Source organism: Colletotrichum abscissum (genome assembly GCF_030869225.1).
Source record: "Colletotrichum abscissum strain IMI 504890 chromosome Unknown Scaffold_50.1, whole genome shotgun sequence".
NCBI classification, from domain to species: Eukaryota; Fungi; Ascomycota; class Sordariomycetes; order Glomerellales; family Glomerellaceae; genus Colletotrichum; species Colletotrichum abscissum.
This window is the reverse complement of record NW_026850432.1, coordinates 313,445-328,719: the sequence shown is the minus strand read 5'-3', so window position 1 is coordinate 328,719 and position 15,275 is coordinate 313,445. Positions and strand designations below refer to the sequence as shown.

General features: G+C 52.7%; 6 protein-coding genes across 6 annotated transcripts; 2 read left to right on the top strand and 4 right to left on the bottom strand.

Annotated features, from left to right (window-relative positions):
- Positions 1-254: 254 nt before the first annotated feature.
- On the top strand, positions 255-1,685 carry CABS01_14099 (uncharacterized protein; the record flags this gene model as incomplete). The annotated part of the gene is made up of 1 exon (XM_060547439.1): positions 255-1,685. The coding sequence occupies one exon, from the start codon at positions 255-257 to the stop codon at positions 1,683-1,685; it is 1,431 nt and encodes a 476-aa protein (XP_060393789.1).
- Positions 1,686-3,069: 1,384 nt separating this feature from the next.
- CABS01_14098 (CDP-alcohol phosphatidyltransferase) lies at positions 3,070-4,734 on the bottom strand (the record flags this gene model as incomplete). The annotated part of the gene is made up of 4 exons (XM_060547438.1): positions 3,070-4,113; positions 4,191-4,316; positions 4,431-4,540; positions 4,713-4,734. The coding sequence occupies 4 exons, from the start codon at positions 4,732-4,734 to the stop codon at positions 3,070-3,072; spliced, it is 1,302 nt and encodes a 433-aa protein (XP_060393788.1).
- A 2,766-nt stretch (positions 4,735-7,500) lies between these two features.
- Positions 7,501-8,252, bottom strand: CABS01_14097 (uncharacterized protein; the record flags this gene model as incomplete). Its single annotated transcript, XM_060547437.1, has 3 exons — positions 7,501-7,902; positions 7,971-8,059; positions 8,147-8,252. 3 exons carry the CDS (start codon positions 8,250-8,252, stop codon positions 7,501-7,503), a joined length of 597 nt encoding a protein of 198 aa, XP_060393787.1.
- A 744-nt stretch (positions 8,253-8,996) lies between these two features.
- On the bottom strand, positions 8,997-9,299 carry CABS01_14096 (uncharacterized protein; the record flags this gene model as incomplete). The annotated part of the gene is made up of 1 exon (XM_060547436.1): positions 8,997-9,299. The coding sequence occupies one exon, from the start codon at positions 9,297-9,299 to the stop codon at positions 8,997-8,999; it is 303 nt and encodes a 100-aa protein (XP_060393786.1).
- A 2,279-nt stretch (positions 9,300-11,578) lies between these two features.
- Positions 11,579-11,743, bottom strand: CABS01_14095 (uncharacterized protein; the record flags this gene model as incomplete). The annotated part of the gene is made up of 1 exon (XM_060547435.1): positions 11,579-11,743. The coding sequence occupies one exon, from the start codon at positions 11,741-11,743 to the stop codon at positions 11,579-11,581; it is 165 nt and encodes a 54-aa protein (XP_060393785.1).
- Positions 11,744-13,405: 1,662 nt separating this feature from the next.
- CABS01_14094 (PX domain-containing protein) lies at positions 13,406-14,258 on the top strand (the record flags this gene model as incomplete). The annotated part of the gene is made up of 3 exons (XM_060547434.1): positions 13,406-13,870; positions 13,957-14,135; positions 14,195-14,258. The coding sequence occupies 3 exons, from the start codon at positions 13,406-13,408 to the stop codon at positions 14,256-14,258; spliced, it is 708 nt and encodes a 235-aa protein (XP_060393784.1).
- Between the last annotated feature and the right edge of the window lie 1,017 nt (positions 14,259-15,275).

Here is a 15,275-nt window from a genome sequence, read left to right as displayed (position 1 = left end):
GAGAGATGCAAGACCCGGATGGCCAAATCGATCAGCTAAGTGATCTGGGAGCAACCTTATTTGCTATTTCAAGCAAGAGCCCAAGAAATTTTCTTCTGTTCACTGAGTGAATTCCGCTTCGTACAACTCCCTGCCGCAAACAGCTCTCTCTGGGCCCTTGACAGCAACAAAACTTGTCCGTCGGCTCCCTCTTGTCAATTTCAACATCCCAGCACTCAACAACCCAGCCTCACTTTGAGCAACCTAGCTAGAAAATGAAGCTTCGTTCGAAAATCACATACTCGTTTGAATATGTCAACAATCACATTCGCTGGGCAATCTTGCCTCCAGAGATTCGACTGATGATCCTCGAGCAAGTTGAAATCGGATATAAAGGACACGATTTGTCGGACTGGGCAAGCGTCTCAAGGGAATGGCAAGCCTTCTTCGAAGCGCGGATTTTCCAACGCCTGAGGCTTCGGTATCCTGGTTCCGACATCGATAATCTAAGCTCTTTTGTTCACGGTTATCGAAGAGATCTAGTCAAGGAGATACTACTCCACGTCAGCCTTGACGAATACGATAACGTGAACAAGTTCGACGAACCAGAGACCCGAGACACGATCAGAACGAACAACAAGCTCTTCAGTCAAGCGCTAAAAAAGTTATTCATCTCTCTTTCAACATGGTCTACGCCGAAATGTGGCGTCAAATTAAGGTTGAGCGCCAGCTCTCCGAGTGATTCAGGCCACCCCTGGGACCATCGCGCCGAGGCGAGTCAACATGATCGCAGACGCATATACTCCTCAAAGTCGAAACAGCGTCTCCTCGGCAACTTATTGAACACCAGTTCCGGCACTCTCAAGCTTGCTCAGGTCCCCATCGTCAGAAAGCTTTTCGTAAACCAATATTGCTACAGAAGTATGTCGGAGGCATTGCTTGCGAAAGTTCTTGGTAGTCTTTGCCGTCTCAGGACTGTCAGCTACGAGCCATGGCACGCGATAGCTCAATACGAACAATTCCCCCGCGACGAGGCAATGATCATGCTACTCGACCGTGCGGCCAAAATTTCCACGATAAGTTCAGTACATGTTTGGGAAGCGCAGTCTAAACTTAACGGAAGCCCGCGTTTTCTTCGGATGCGCAATGACGACCTTGTATCTTCGGCGGTCAACGCAAGCTATCGGCTCCGGTTTCTTACTCTCTGTCACGCTGTTGATGCTACAGACTTCTTCCGGCATTCGTCAAGGGATATACCGGAGAATACCACTGAGCTATCAGATAGTCTTCGAGCCTGGCCAGCCCTTACAAATTTAGCCCTAACGACATGTATTGGAGACCTAGTAACCAGCCCGTCAGCTCTAGATCGTCTGCTTCTTCAGGCAAGCAGGGCTGCTCTGCGCATGCCCTTACTCAAGAAAATGGAAATTTGGGCCCCGGGCGCCCGTGAGGGATTTATTCTGAGATACCACGTTTGGAGAGGCTCGCCATTTCTTACCGTTATAGCGACATGGCAGCTCAAGTTGAGTAAGGAGGCTTTGAGATCATGGGAACAAGTGGCAGCTAGCTGTACAGAACGCGGACTGACCTGCAATGTGAGGCTGGTGAAAACGGAAACTACAATGTCCGACTCACCATATGCGCTTTGTCACATGTTGGCATTATTTCCGCAACTGAGAGAATGGAAACTACTTTCAAGGTTGTAGACATAGATGTACAAGAGTTTCACCGGTTTGATGATACATTAATTGAGGCATGTATTTTGAGTTCTCGTGTTCTGGAAAATCGCGTTCAACGCAGTCTATCGTGAATTGACTGACCATTGAGATGTCTTGGGAAGCAAGGGAAAGTGATAACAACAGGAATGTAAAGAATGAGTGCACGGGATCACCTGAGATCTATAATTAGGCATTGGAGAGTATCGCGGTATTTGCAAGCCGGTACTGGCATTCAACGGCCGAACAGAGTGAGCATACTGCGGAATTGCGACCATACCCAGTGACTTGTTGTGGTCTCTCTGCTGGCTTTTCTCGAGCTTGTTCGATCTTGCTTCAAAGAAATCTCAGGGGTAAAAAATGGCATTCCCATGATCACTCTAAAGCGATAATGACAAAGAAGAATTGACATCTATTAACGGACCTCATCGTTCGTCGCAAGCTGTGGCGGACGTATTTGCAGTTTCATACGGCACTACTACAAAAGCGCGAACGCTATGAGAGCCATTGTTGATTTACACCGATTTGCACTTGAAAGATTGCACTTATCGAGAGCATGTCTCTCGAGCCAATCTCCCAAACGTCTCGCATTAGCATGATCCGTGATCCGCCCTGCAGGTCCACACAATCGATCGAACCGGAAAAGGCAAGTCCTTGTAACAAAGAACAAGTCTTTTAGAGCTGCATGTAGTGTGATTCAATGTACCTAAGCAGGCAGGGATGTGGCCAATAGAGTACTCTTTGTTTCTTGGACCTTGCTTCCTTGACCAAGTCGTCTTAGTTAACTTTTAATCGTGAGACTACAATTTCTGTCAAGGTCATACCAGTGATAATCCGCCCATGACATCTACCTGACCACAAGATACGGCTGTGAGTCGTCTCAGACATGCGCATCTTAGAGTTACACATCACAGGGAGGTTTCGAATGTTCAGAATCACTTTTAGACATGACCCGTTGAAGAGCCAACCAATACGTAATGATGAAATCGAGATTGAAGTTGAAGTTGAAGTTGAAGTTGATATTATGCAACGGACTGCTTAAGTCCTCGTACTAGAAAAGTGCCTATAACTCAATCGAGCCAAGCCGATTTCCATGGCTTTGCTCACCCAAAAAGCGCCAGTAATAAGTGCATGCCATGTTGAAAGTGGATCAGCCTCCAGCAACGCCGACATCCATGCAAAAAAAGCGCGACTTTCCATCAAAGCCGCATTCAGGCTTGCTGTAATTCATTTACTCGAAATCCGTCATTTCACTCCATCTCAACATCGACCCTAACCCTCGCCTCTCACCTCTGGCATCTTTGCTCATTGTCGTAGTGAAAACCTTTGACCAGCTAAACGACCCGCAAAGTTGAGCTGCTGAAAGAGCCCTGGCTTAATCCTTCTTCATGCCGTTCATCAGACCATTGGTCAGAGGCGGTGCCTTGGCGGCAGCAATAGCTTGCTTGTTCGCGAGCTGCTTCTCCTTGGGAATAGTCAGAGCGTTGATGCCGAGGAAGTTGCAAATACTCGTGATGACCAGGTATGCCCAGCGGAAGTAGACGACGGCCGAGAAGACGAAGTAGCCGTACAGATAGTACAGCTCAGTCTGGGCACTGATGCCCGGAAGGCCCAGACGTGGAAGGTTGGCAAGCGCAGCACCACCAACAAGGGGCACAAGCATGACGGTCCAGTAAGGGAAAGGCTGCTTCGTGAGGTGAGCGAGAATCATCTTCGTAGTCAAGCGGCCGAATACGAAGGCCATGGTGACGCAGAAGAGAACAAGGTGGTTATCGCTACGAATGGCCGAGTACGGCGAGTAGACCCAGGCGCCAATAGCAAGGGTGTACACTGTCATGGGCGTCCACTCGAGGAAGACAGGGGCTACGGGCTCACCGCGCGAGCGGCGGGCCTGAATAACGTGGAGAACGCAGAAGGGGATGTGGGTTGCGAAGAGCGAGAAGACGATCATGGCAATCCAGATGTCCCGAATCGAGTAGTCTCCCAGCAGGTAGTGGAAGCCATAGAGATGCTGTTCGGCCTTGTCGCCAAGGATGTTGATGATGGGCTCGGTCCAGATGCCAGGGCCGTAGATTCCAGAGACAACCATGACGCTGCAGGCGATCAGAATACCTTCGGTTGGACCGTTGATCCTGCCCAGGTAGAGAGTGTGGGTGTGGTATGTCTCCCAAGTCGAGAAGAACATGGGCAGGCATGGGACAAGGGCCGTAAAGACTCCAGACTTGGAAGTGCCGAGGCCCATGGCAGCAGTCTCGAGAAGACTGGCCAGGGTGCAGTTCAGGGAGTCAATGCCGTGGTCGAAGAGCTCGCCAAGTCCGCTCGAGGTTCCGGTGCGTCGCGCTTGCTTGCCGTCGAGGTTGTCCATCGTCTGGTACATGAAGAGACCGAAAGCGAAGCTGTAGTATAGCCATGAAGGGCCCTATTGACACGCGAATTAGCCGGACTGTCCAGACCTGCGGACGTCTGACTTTGGCTGGGAACTCGAGCTTGACTTACCGGTCCTACCAAGTCAGGCATGAAAATGACCAGGAGGCCAATGTTTCCGAGGATCATGAAGAAGCCCAGCAGAGTGACCATATTCGGTGCCAGCCATAGCGGCAGAAGCTCGACGGCAGCATTCCACTACGATGAGGCTTGGTTAGCAATATGTTGGAGAAATGCTGAGGTCGAGGCCGCTCGGACGGCGCGGGGCAGCGGCGGGTAGGAGGGGAACAGATGGTCGGAGAGGCTACGCACGTAGGGTCGGAGGATGTAGTTGGAGATGGGCGACTTGTCGACGGCCGAGTATTTGTAGGACTTGAGGTGGATGAGGGCATCGTCCGAAATGCATTCGGCGGCAGCAGTTCCTGTAAGATGGATTGTTAGCTGTCGTCCACGTATGAGGTTCCACCATAGCTCCCAGACAAGCTCTATTGCCATCAATTGTACGCGCGCACTTTGAAGGTGACGCCGAGGCCATCCAGGTGCCCTGGCGCATACGGCGAGGTCAGTCTTTGGGGGAAGAGGGTTCGTGCTTACTGTCTGAAGTTGCGGCGCCCATGGCTGCGAAGAATTGCGTCAGAGACACAAAATCCAATCGATGTAGAATCTCAGGTTGCGGCGGGGGGAAGGAGATGGAGGGGGAAGGTTGAGGAGGAGTGCCAGAGGCAGGAGAGTGGGATGTAACAACGGCCGTGGGGAAAGGAGGGGATGGAGGAGGTATTAAGCAGAGGGCCAAAGGTAAATGGAGGACGGGAGGCACAAGAGGATTGCTCGGCTTCCACCGCAAGTTGACGTGCAGTGCAGACTTGGGATCGAAGGTGCGTAAGGTAGGTAAGGTAAGTAAGGAAGTACCTTATTGAGTTCGCATCATAAGGCAGGCCGTGCCGTTGGCTCCCGTCCAGGTGTCTCTCTGCCTCTCTCTTTTTTTTCTAATTCTTTTTTTATTAGGGGTGAAAAAGTGGCCGGGGTCAGGCAGATGAAGTGGATTTGCGGTTGCGACCAGCAGCAAATGGCACGCACCGCAGGCACAAGCTTCTCTTTCGGGAACAAATCAGATGCACCTCAACTTTGTCCAGAGGCCTGGGGCGGCCGGGGCGAGGGGCGGAAGGAGGGAGGCTCAGTTTGCCGTAGGTACGCGGCCGTCGACGTGCGTCAATCCAGCGGCTCCAGCCCACCGCCGCAGCAGGAAGAAGCACGTCGGCGGATACGTACCCCAAGTCCCAGTCCCAACTCCCAAGTACCTTACTCCGTACCTACCTAGGTACCTAAGGTACCAAGTTTGAAGTCCACCGGGAAAGGAAGCTCGTGATTTCTCTCCTCGGTCCTCGTCTTCTCCTTCCATTCTCGTACCTCAAGACGCATTCAACTTCACCTCTACCATCATCATCCATCACCGCTTTCAATGCCAACTACATCACTTTGGCACTTACATCATAAAATCCACGCCCACGTTACTGACAGAAACCACAGCACACCCCAATTGCGAGACATCCACGTCCTCTCGCCATATTTCCCCTGCAGGAAATCACATGGGCCCATCTGATCCTCGACACGCACAAATCGGAGGTCTGACGGACTGCGACGACCGCACCACTGCAGCCGATTTACGCTCATACGGCCCCGCCCATCTCGGCGTTCAACAAAAATCTCAAAAAGGACCCTATTAAAACACACCAGCTCCCAAACGCCCCAAGCTCCTCACCCGTTTCTTCGCTCCTCAAGGCCCCGAGACAGAAAACATCCAATCAACGCCGGCTCACGCAGGGATTCTCCTCGCGTTTACCGCCTTTTTACCGCGCCTTCCTTGCCCACCATTGGATCGATATCATTGATTTCACCATCCGGGGGCTCCTCCGACGGCCCTAAATCCGCCTCCAAACCTCGAACCGATGCAGACTTGACTGTTCCACCACTGGACATTGGAACCCAAGGACTCGATGCTACCCACTCTACCTACCTTGGTCTCTACATCATACGCGCATTGACCGGTGATTAGCATGTGAGAGCCAACCTTCGTTCCGTCTGGACTCTGGATTCTGGAGCTGCCCCAGAAAGAGTTACGGTGCACATCGGCGAGGTAGCACCGGGCCCTGCTCACCAACACACCGAGCCCGCCCGCCTACCTCCACATAAACCTTCCCCGCCAGGATATGAGCTTGCACCGGCCGATGTTCACTGGGTTTGGTGTTAGATCGTCTGGTTGTCGGCCCCCAAAGAATCTCACTGGGCAGTTGGTTTTCTACTTGTGTAAAAGCCTGGTCGACATTCCTGCACGATGACATGCGAGCAACCCTGCTTCGTCTTCCCCTCGACCAGCCTTAGGCACTCCGTAGCTCAGCCCCAAATCGAGGCCGTCGAGATCGGGGCCGGCCTGGCTCGCGCTGACCTTACCGAATGCTGGTCCCCGTGACCCCCGCTCCGGTATGTATGGCGGCATCAGACTTGCATGTGGCACAGGCCGGCTGGAGTCCTGGACGGCGCCTTACTGGTCACCTATTTGACTTGTCTGGCTTGTCGATAATCCAGCCTGCCCACTTACAGGTCTTCGGAACATGTGTGTTGAAGTTTGTCTGGCTCTCATTGGTGCCCGCGATGCTGTCACACCTGCAAATTCCGATGCTGCCTTTACCACGGCTCTCGCATAACGCAGTTCTCCATCCCGAGCCTCTTGCTGGCGATGGTAGTCTATGCAGGCTAATCTGATGTTACTTGCAATCTAGGACAATCCACATCACGGGAACGATCCTCAGACGGGATGAACGGGACGGATGGTCTCGTGCTCAGCCATGAGATAAGACCTGATGGATTCATCGGCGACTCGCCGGTACAACGGAGACGCCAGGCAACACTAGTTCATTGGGATGATGGGATGACAAGCCAGGATATCACTACGAGCGACGGGACCTGCTTGCTTGTTCATGAAGCTCAACTGCTTCTCCGCTTCTGATTCCATTCTTTTTTCTCTCTTTCAATCTTTCTTCTGCTACTGCTCTGCTCTGCTCCCGCGAAAGATGACGCACAACGCTAAAGACAGATTTGCCCAACCCAGATCATCCCCGCTCCGTTGCCTATGTGTGTTCTGCCCGAAAGTATTAAAAAGACATTATTTGTTTGGTTGATCCAGAGGCCCATGATTCAAAACAACTCGCCCATAAACGCCGAGCATGTGATAAAAAGCTTTGTGCAAGAGGGTATTCAAAAGAGCGGACGTGACAGAACACACGGCAATTAACGACGCTTCTTCCTCCGCCATTCTTCCTGCTTCCGTCTCTTTTCTCTTCTTTGTTTTCTTTCATCTCCCGAAACAAATCGGTAGCGTGCTGACTTAGAGCAAGAGAGCAGCACCGCCGATCAAGCTACCGACGAGGATAGCCAGGCCAGCGCTGCGACCCATTTCCAGGGCCGCGGCACCGCTGCCGGACGACGAGCCGGAGGAGGAGGAACCGGAGTCGCCGAGGCCGGTGTAGATGGCGCCGCTCGTCTCGGAGGCCGTCGCAGAGGCGGTGGCCGTGCCGGCGGTGGAGGTCGAGTTCTGGCGGGTGGGGTTCTGGGCGCCGCAGGGGTTGTTCTGGCGGCAGTTTGACGAGCACTGGTTGGCGCCGAGGCCGCAGGCCTTGACGCACTGGTTGCCGTACTCCTGGCAGACGTGGTAGGGCAGGGTGAGGGAGTACTCGGTCATGTTGGGCTGGTTCTTGTCGCCGCAGATGCAGCCGTAGGTGAGGGTTTCCTGTGTGGGGGGGAAAGAGATCAGCTTGACTCCTCCATGTTTTACTGTTGATGGCGTTGGCTACTCACAGGGTCGCAGTCGTTCACCAGGGTCGTCCGGGGCTCGACCTGCTGGCAGATGATGGGGCATGTGTTCTTCTCGTCGGCGCACCAAGCCTCTGCAGGTTTCCTGTTAGCATACTGGCCAAATCACCAACCACCGGGTAAGCGTTTCCGGAGGGGACAGAGGAGGAACAAATTCGTACTTCTTGTGGCCAGAGGAACGGATGAGGGCTCGACGTAGTAATCAGCCTGGGCCGTGGCGACAAAGGCCGCGGCAACGGCGAAGACGGTGCTCTTGAACGAAGGCATTGTGATTTGTGGGGATGTGTATATGCTGAACCGGTGTCGAAAAGGATTCCTTTTGGGTATATGTACGGGCAAGTTGTTGTTGTTGTTGTTGTCGTTGAAGGGGAGAAAGATTCTCAGGAAAAGTTGACAAGATTCAAATATTAATATCGACTGTAGTGCGTTTCCTGGTCAGCAACCCGCCTTGTGTATGTTTATAGACATCATCTTTTCGTCCCTATGCGGTCCTTTTGCTGCATTCCTAAAGTCTCCCCAAGCCAGGCCAAGGTCTAGAGGGGATGATATGTCCAACGCCTATTCGGGCCAACAACACATGGCTTTTTGGCCCAATTTAGGGTGATTGGGGCGGGCAGGCGGGCCAAGGAGGCCAGAGCTATGAACGAGACGTTGAGGAATGGGCGGTTTTGACTTACGCACTAATAATAAAATGGAGCCCTTTCGTTGCTGACGAAAGTGGACTGGTCTGGCCGAGAAGGTACTAGTAGCGATAGTGAGGCTGGAAAATCGGTTTGTTTTGTGCCGTGTGTATAATGTTGGCAACTGGCGATGCTGGAGCGACTGAGATGTGAAGAGTCTGGGGGGGAGAGGATGAAAAGGTTCGGGTGAAATATATGTGCAGACACGTTCTTCAACTGTGTAACGACAGACCGAGACAAGACGATACAGACACACGCGGAGGGATTCAGGAGGGAGGTGAAAGGTGGAAAAGGGAGAGGAGAAAGGAGGAGAGAAGCGGAATGGGAATCGTCAGAGAAGTTGACGGTTCATATTCAAAAAAGCCCCGGGGCACAGAGCCGTGGGGAGGAAGGTGAGAAGGAGCAGACAAGCTGGACGCACGACTTTTGCCAAGCGGGCACTAAGGTTGACTAGCACATATTCGAGGTGGTAGTCTGCTCGTTCGGACCAGGGCCTTGTCGGGAAGCTTCTATTCGCAAATCCACATTGAAGTATCCGTGGTATTCCGCACGGCACCAAATAAAGGAGGCCCGGGGTCCCAGGTACAACACCATGGGACCTCTCTTGCGATAATCCACAGGCAGGCATTTGCATGGGAGTCTATAGAGAGGAGCCGATTGACTGTCGAAGAGGACCGAGGAGAAAAACAGGCAGAATTGGGTTTAGCACGTTCTCCACGCCAGCCACCCGGCGTATTTCCTGCTGGTGGTTGTGCGGTCGTGATGGTGTGGTGCTCCGTACTCCGTACGTATGTACTCCGTACAGATACCGTTTCTCGAGAAAACGTCCCAGGGTCGAGAAAAGGAGCTAAAAATTGGCCAGGGTTCGTTTGGGGTCTGTTCATCGGCATCCCATCACCCCCCCTGATGCCCAATCACAGGATGAACCCGTCCCCTGCTCTTGGGGATCGGATGGAGAATCATTGACTTTTTTTTGATTTTTTTCTCACTTCTCAATGTCTTTTCCCACCATGCACCTGTAATGCATCTGTACACTATGGTACGAGGCGTTCGACGTCGAGGGCAGCGCGCCTCTCCACAGGCCACCATCTCCAGAACGAAGAGTCACCACTTTTGTCTGACCGAAAATCACAGGTTGCTGATGGGCGGATATTGATAACGTGAGGGGAACCCAGCCCGCAACCTGTCTGGCATGTCTGTCTCTTGCCGCCCTTGCCATTGACCCGCTTGAATGGTAGGGAGGCATGGTTGTTTGTGGTTGTGTCTCTGGAGCCCTAGGGTGCCTCTTCCTCAAAATTAGGTAAGTCAGAGAAGCCCTCTATCTGCACTCCGTAGACTCTTGATATTGGGCAAAGCAGGATTGGCAGGCCATGGCAAGGTCGGGTTGGTGTGTGAATGCTTCCTCGAGGGTGGCTCTCGTAGCGGCTCTCTCTCCCGTGGTCTGTCTTGGTCTTGTGTTTCTATTCGGTGGATATTGAGGCTTAGCAGAGGAAGGGTTCAGTGGGAGCATGCCGCTCTCTGCAGGGATCCATCCATTCCATGGCCTGGGGCAATTGGCTTTTTGCGTCGCCGGCGCTGCAACACTGCAGTCTGCACTTTGTCTGCAGCACCGATGGCACTAAAACGATTGTTAGCGTCTCCTTACTTGTGCCGCTAACGAGATCGGGTGTCCATTGTTGCCCGGAGATGAATCTCCTCTCCACAAACTGCAACTTTGCACCGCGCGAGCCCACTGAAAACCCATACAGACTTCAAACTCCAAAGCCCTTCTCTCGTCGTTGCCGCAAGAAACGAGCGATCTGATTATTCCATCCGATACTGTGTATTCTCTGTGCCTCTGTATCCGCAGCAGATCCTCAAATGCCGGTCTTAAGAGCCAGCAGACATGGCAGAGAATAGTCAAGGTGTCGAGAGGCAGGCCTTTGCAGCATTGCCGAGGTTGCGGTGACGGCTTCTATCGACTTTTGGCTCGTTAATTGCAGCCCTGGACCCGTTTGAGATTGGAAGGCCCGGCCTGTCCGCCCTTCGCCATTCGCCATATCTTTGCTGATCCCACGGCAATCCTCCTCTAAGGCTTGCCTGGCTCAATTCCAACCCCGACCTCAACTGGTCTTGTGGAAGCTGCCTCGTGCTTAGGTAGGCACTTCATCCAGTCAGCGGCGTCAGCTAGACATTCCTGTGCTCGTTCGTATCCCCACGAAATGCCAGACATACTGACGACGACGACGACGAATCCGTGTCTACCTTGCCTGCCGGTTATTCCTTCGAAGCTGTGGCGCCTATTCGTAGATACGGACACACGGAGTAATCGAGAATCGAGACTCGAGACCGTATCCCTCCGTATTCGAGGACAAACCAGTCGGATTCCCACTTGAGTGCGACTTTGCAGGTCGGATGACCAGACCCATTGTTGATTACGAGGTTGCAGAACACTGGAACTGTCTCGATGCTCTCCATAAAATGCGGCGTGAAAGTTATGGAGCCAAGACCACCTTGTTGTGCAGTAAACTTCGCCGCCAAACAGAGCCAGCCCCTCTTAATCCTCCCCTTGGCTCCCTGTTAGCACAACTTTACGAGGCCACCATCTGCAACATGCACTTTCTGTGTAGCGAGACAAGACTCAGGAGTAAAAAGGTTGTACCCATCGGCCTGCCGGGAAACGTCTGGGTGAGTCTGTGGGGTTCTCCCAACCGCCAGCATTTTTCTCTTTTGTGAGGGACTTGACACCACTTGCTGGGTTCCATGATGTGTAGGGAGTATCCGTAAGAAGCACAGCTATCGCTGTTCCCGGCGTCCCACTGGCTGATCGCCACTCGTATTCTGCAGTCTTGTGCTGTGCAGGACAGCCGATGCAGCTAGTATGTATGGTCGTGCCGTCTAGAGCAGCTCGGTGGACGTCGGCTGTTTGGAATTTCATCTTTGTCCACCACAATGAAATCGGAAGGGCTGGCAATGACTCGCTGACTCCAGAGGTTCAACTTGAATATTGAGGTGGTTGGCTCCGCCCGGATCTTGTCTGTTGCCTCCGAGACCCCTTCCTCCGGGGTGACGATCCCAAGCGCCCCAACGTCTCCGCATCGATGCCTCTCTCTGTTATTAGCAGAGCGCTGACACCACACCGTTGATGGCAAAAATACCCTTCGAATTCCGAAGTGCCATTGGGCTGTCCGTGGTAGATGTCAAGAATGGCAAACTGGCCGCCACAACTGAACCTGTCAACTTGGCAGGGCGTTGGCGGCTATGAGCCTTTGCGGATGTTACTTGTATGTCGGGTTGGGTTTTCGAAACCAGAGGTCTTAGGTCTTACCGTGATGTCGTTACAATGCACTCTGCAAGTACCGAGAGGCCTACCAGCCGCCAACAGGGACATACTGGGGTAGACGACGTAGAATCGAAATGGAAGCCGAAGACTTAACCCCCTGCTCGACAAGATGCGCTAGTCGAGAGGGTGTCGTGGGTGTCAACCCTCCAACTCCACCGCGGCTTGGTTTCTGCTGCTTCGTATCCGCACCGATGTGTTGGGATTCGGGAGTGTGCTGCGTGTAACAGTAGTGTACGTGTTGATAGCGCGGGAGGGGCCTACTATTGTCGCACCAGACGCGATCATGGCCAATGTCTTCTGTGCCCGATGCCGTGTACACGGAGATCTCATCCTAAGCGCCGCAGCCGGTTTTCTTCTTGGTGTGATAGCTTGGGTATAAGACATTAACATCACGTTGTCAAGATCCTGAGGCGAATGTTATCAAAGTCCGAGAGTCGGTCGTAGGTGTGTGGGGGGCAGGCATCAAGAACTTGTAGGATGGATGAGCTCTCAAGAAGTGGCAAAACAGCTGTGCAAGGTGCAGCAGTTTCCTGCGTACCCAGAAGATGACAGTTTTGCAATCGCCTCGTACCTTATCCAAGGTTGGCGAAGAAAAATTGCGAATACCTGTACGATTGATGTGGTCAACTCTCGTCTAATGGCAGTGGCACTTTATTTTCATTCGAGTTTCGCTGTATCCGGACCTTCCTCTGTTCCCGATTTCGCAGGGAATTTTTTTTTTAAGGAAGGAAGCTACCGTTGTTCATTAGCCAAACAGAAGCCACCGTCTCAGAAGGGTCCTTCCTTTCTTGCACGAACCAGCAGATGTGAGGGGAAGAACGAGCCGCAGGAAGGTACGAATACTAAGGTTGGTGGTAGGAGCTTTTCTTATCGTCATGCTTTATCCGCATGGATCTCACCCGGGAAGCTGTAGGTAATTGTTTTGTAAACATTTACTCTGTCTCGTCTAAAGAGTACTCTCAACTGTCCTGGACTCGAATCGATTCCTTCCAGCGACGAAGTTGCGCTGATTGTCGCATTAGTCGTTCCTCATTGTGTTCTTCTTTGCCAAACTCACCCCTCAGATGTCATTCGCAGACCCGTTACATCTCACGGGCCGACTAATCCCCGCCCCAAGGTAGCATCACCGGCAACAAACCATACAGTCAACATTACATCCTCTGCCCGCTTAGTAGCCAAAGTGGCCGCCATTCCACTCTTGGTCGATTTGCACAGCCACGCGGCACCACCCAAAGAGAACGGCGTCCAGCAAGCGCCCCGAGACAGGTCTTTCGTCAAGCTACCTAAGACTCTTGATATCGTCATACGGCCAATACGTCACAATCGCCTTGCGCTTTCGCTACCCTCGAGCACATCGCATCTTCAACACAACACAACATCACGGCTGTCCATGAGGTACCATCCTCACACATGGATTCATGGACTCGGCGATAGAATCCCAGTTCCGACCGAACGGCGGTCTTAACGGCGGCACAAACGGCCATATTAGACCTTCACACAAGGTCGCTACGGACGGAGCCATTCGAGGGTTACTTTCGCGTCAGAACAATAATGACACACGGGGTGGACTGTTTGGTGATGAGGAGGATGAAGAGGAAGAGACAGAGTCGCCAACCGAGTCGTCCGTGACAAGTCCGTCGTCAGTGACGTCGCCTCCGTATTGGCTCGGCCACCACCAGCGCTCGATTTCCAATATGTCGGTCGAATCAGTGCTACCCGCCGGCGCGATCACAATGCACGATAACGAAGCGAGCGACGTCAATGGTCGAAATCGAGCCTGCTGGGCAAAGAGTGTCGAGATTGCCGACTACGTCGTGGTGAACGGCAGCGCAACCAACATCGGGGCATTTGTTGTTTGGAACATAAGAGTCGAGACATTGCAAGTCAGTGATGACCCTGGCTCGAAGAATAAAGGCCTAAAGAGCACAATTCGAGGTTACGAGCGCAGTTGCTGACAAGACGAGTGCAGGGGAGCTATATGAACATCCGAAAGCGATACTCCGAGTTCGACGACCTTCGCGAAAAGCTGGTCAAGACGTTCCCCGATTTCGAAGCAGCAGTACCACCTCTACCACCCAAGAGTGTGATATCCAAATTCCGGCCCCGTTTCCTCGATAAGAGGAGGGCAGGGCTACAATATTTTCTCAAGTGCGTCTGCAAATGCATGTGCAGTAGATGCCTTTCGGATGGTTGCTAACGATTCACAGTTGTATAATGTTGAATCCCGAGTTTTCTGGGTCGCCAGTACTCAAGGAGTTTCTCTTCTCGTAATGATAGTGTCTGAATACCGAAATCAACTTACTTCTTGTACATTTTTGGGGGGGATATATTGGCAGAGCTGACACGGCTAGGTATCTTGGGCGTCTTCCTCGCGCGGACGTCGAACGGGCAAAAGAATGATGGCCATCTGCACGTACATAGCGGTTTCAAACCGGTTGGACCATGCAAAAACATCAATAATGATAATGTTTTGCGCTATGAACCATCTTTCTTGGACGGCCGTTGTCGAAATATCTACCCATACCGAGAGATCAGTGACAGCTGGTGACAATAAATTCATCAGAACGGTGGCCGCCAAGCCCGTTGCCGGAAAAGTCTCGGCGGCCGCGGCCGCGTGGGGTACAGTGGAGATGCCAGAAAAAGGCAGGACGTAAAGATGCGCCGCCGGACATGGTCCGTGGCGATGTGCTGTTCCCGCCGGCGTGAGTCGGGCCACGCTGGTTGGGCTTTTGAGGGGGCTCCCCCACAGATTGACGCGTAATGTTCAGCAGGATGTACAGGGCTGGGGAGCGTCACTGCTGACTGGCAGTTGAAAACGTGAGAATGGTCAAGGGTCTTTTGGGGTCCAAAGATCTTTCCTTGCAAATTGAACAAGATCGAGACACAAGAAAGCCTAACTCAGCCCCGTTTCTCTTCGTAAAGACAGCGGTAGGAAAAAACTAAGCCTAGCGTCCGGTCGTCTATAACACAGGGAACTTTGGATAGATTTGCTATTTGCGGATGGTCGTTACGATATCCGCTAGTTCCAGGTCCCTCAAAGTGGCAGTTGGTGTTACGCTGCTGGAGGTCACCACCTATTCGGGAGGTTCTGCGGACTGCGAAGGGCACCGGTGATGGGCGCATAGACAGACGGCCGCGTGCCGACGGCCCCCATCCGCGATTCCGAGCAGAACAGTCCATCGTGCGTCACAGCCCGCGGTGTGGTATACACGCCAGCGATAGTCGGCTGAGCAAACTTGATCACTGAGTTTTCTGCTTTTATGCTGTCCAGAAACAGTTGGCAACTTG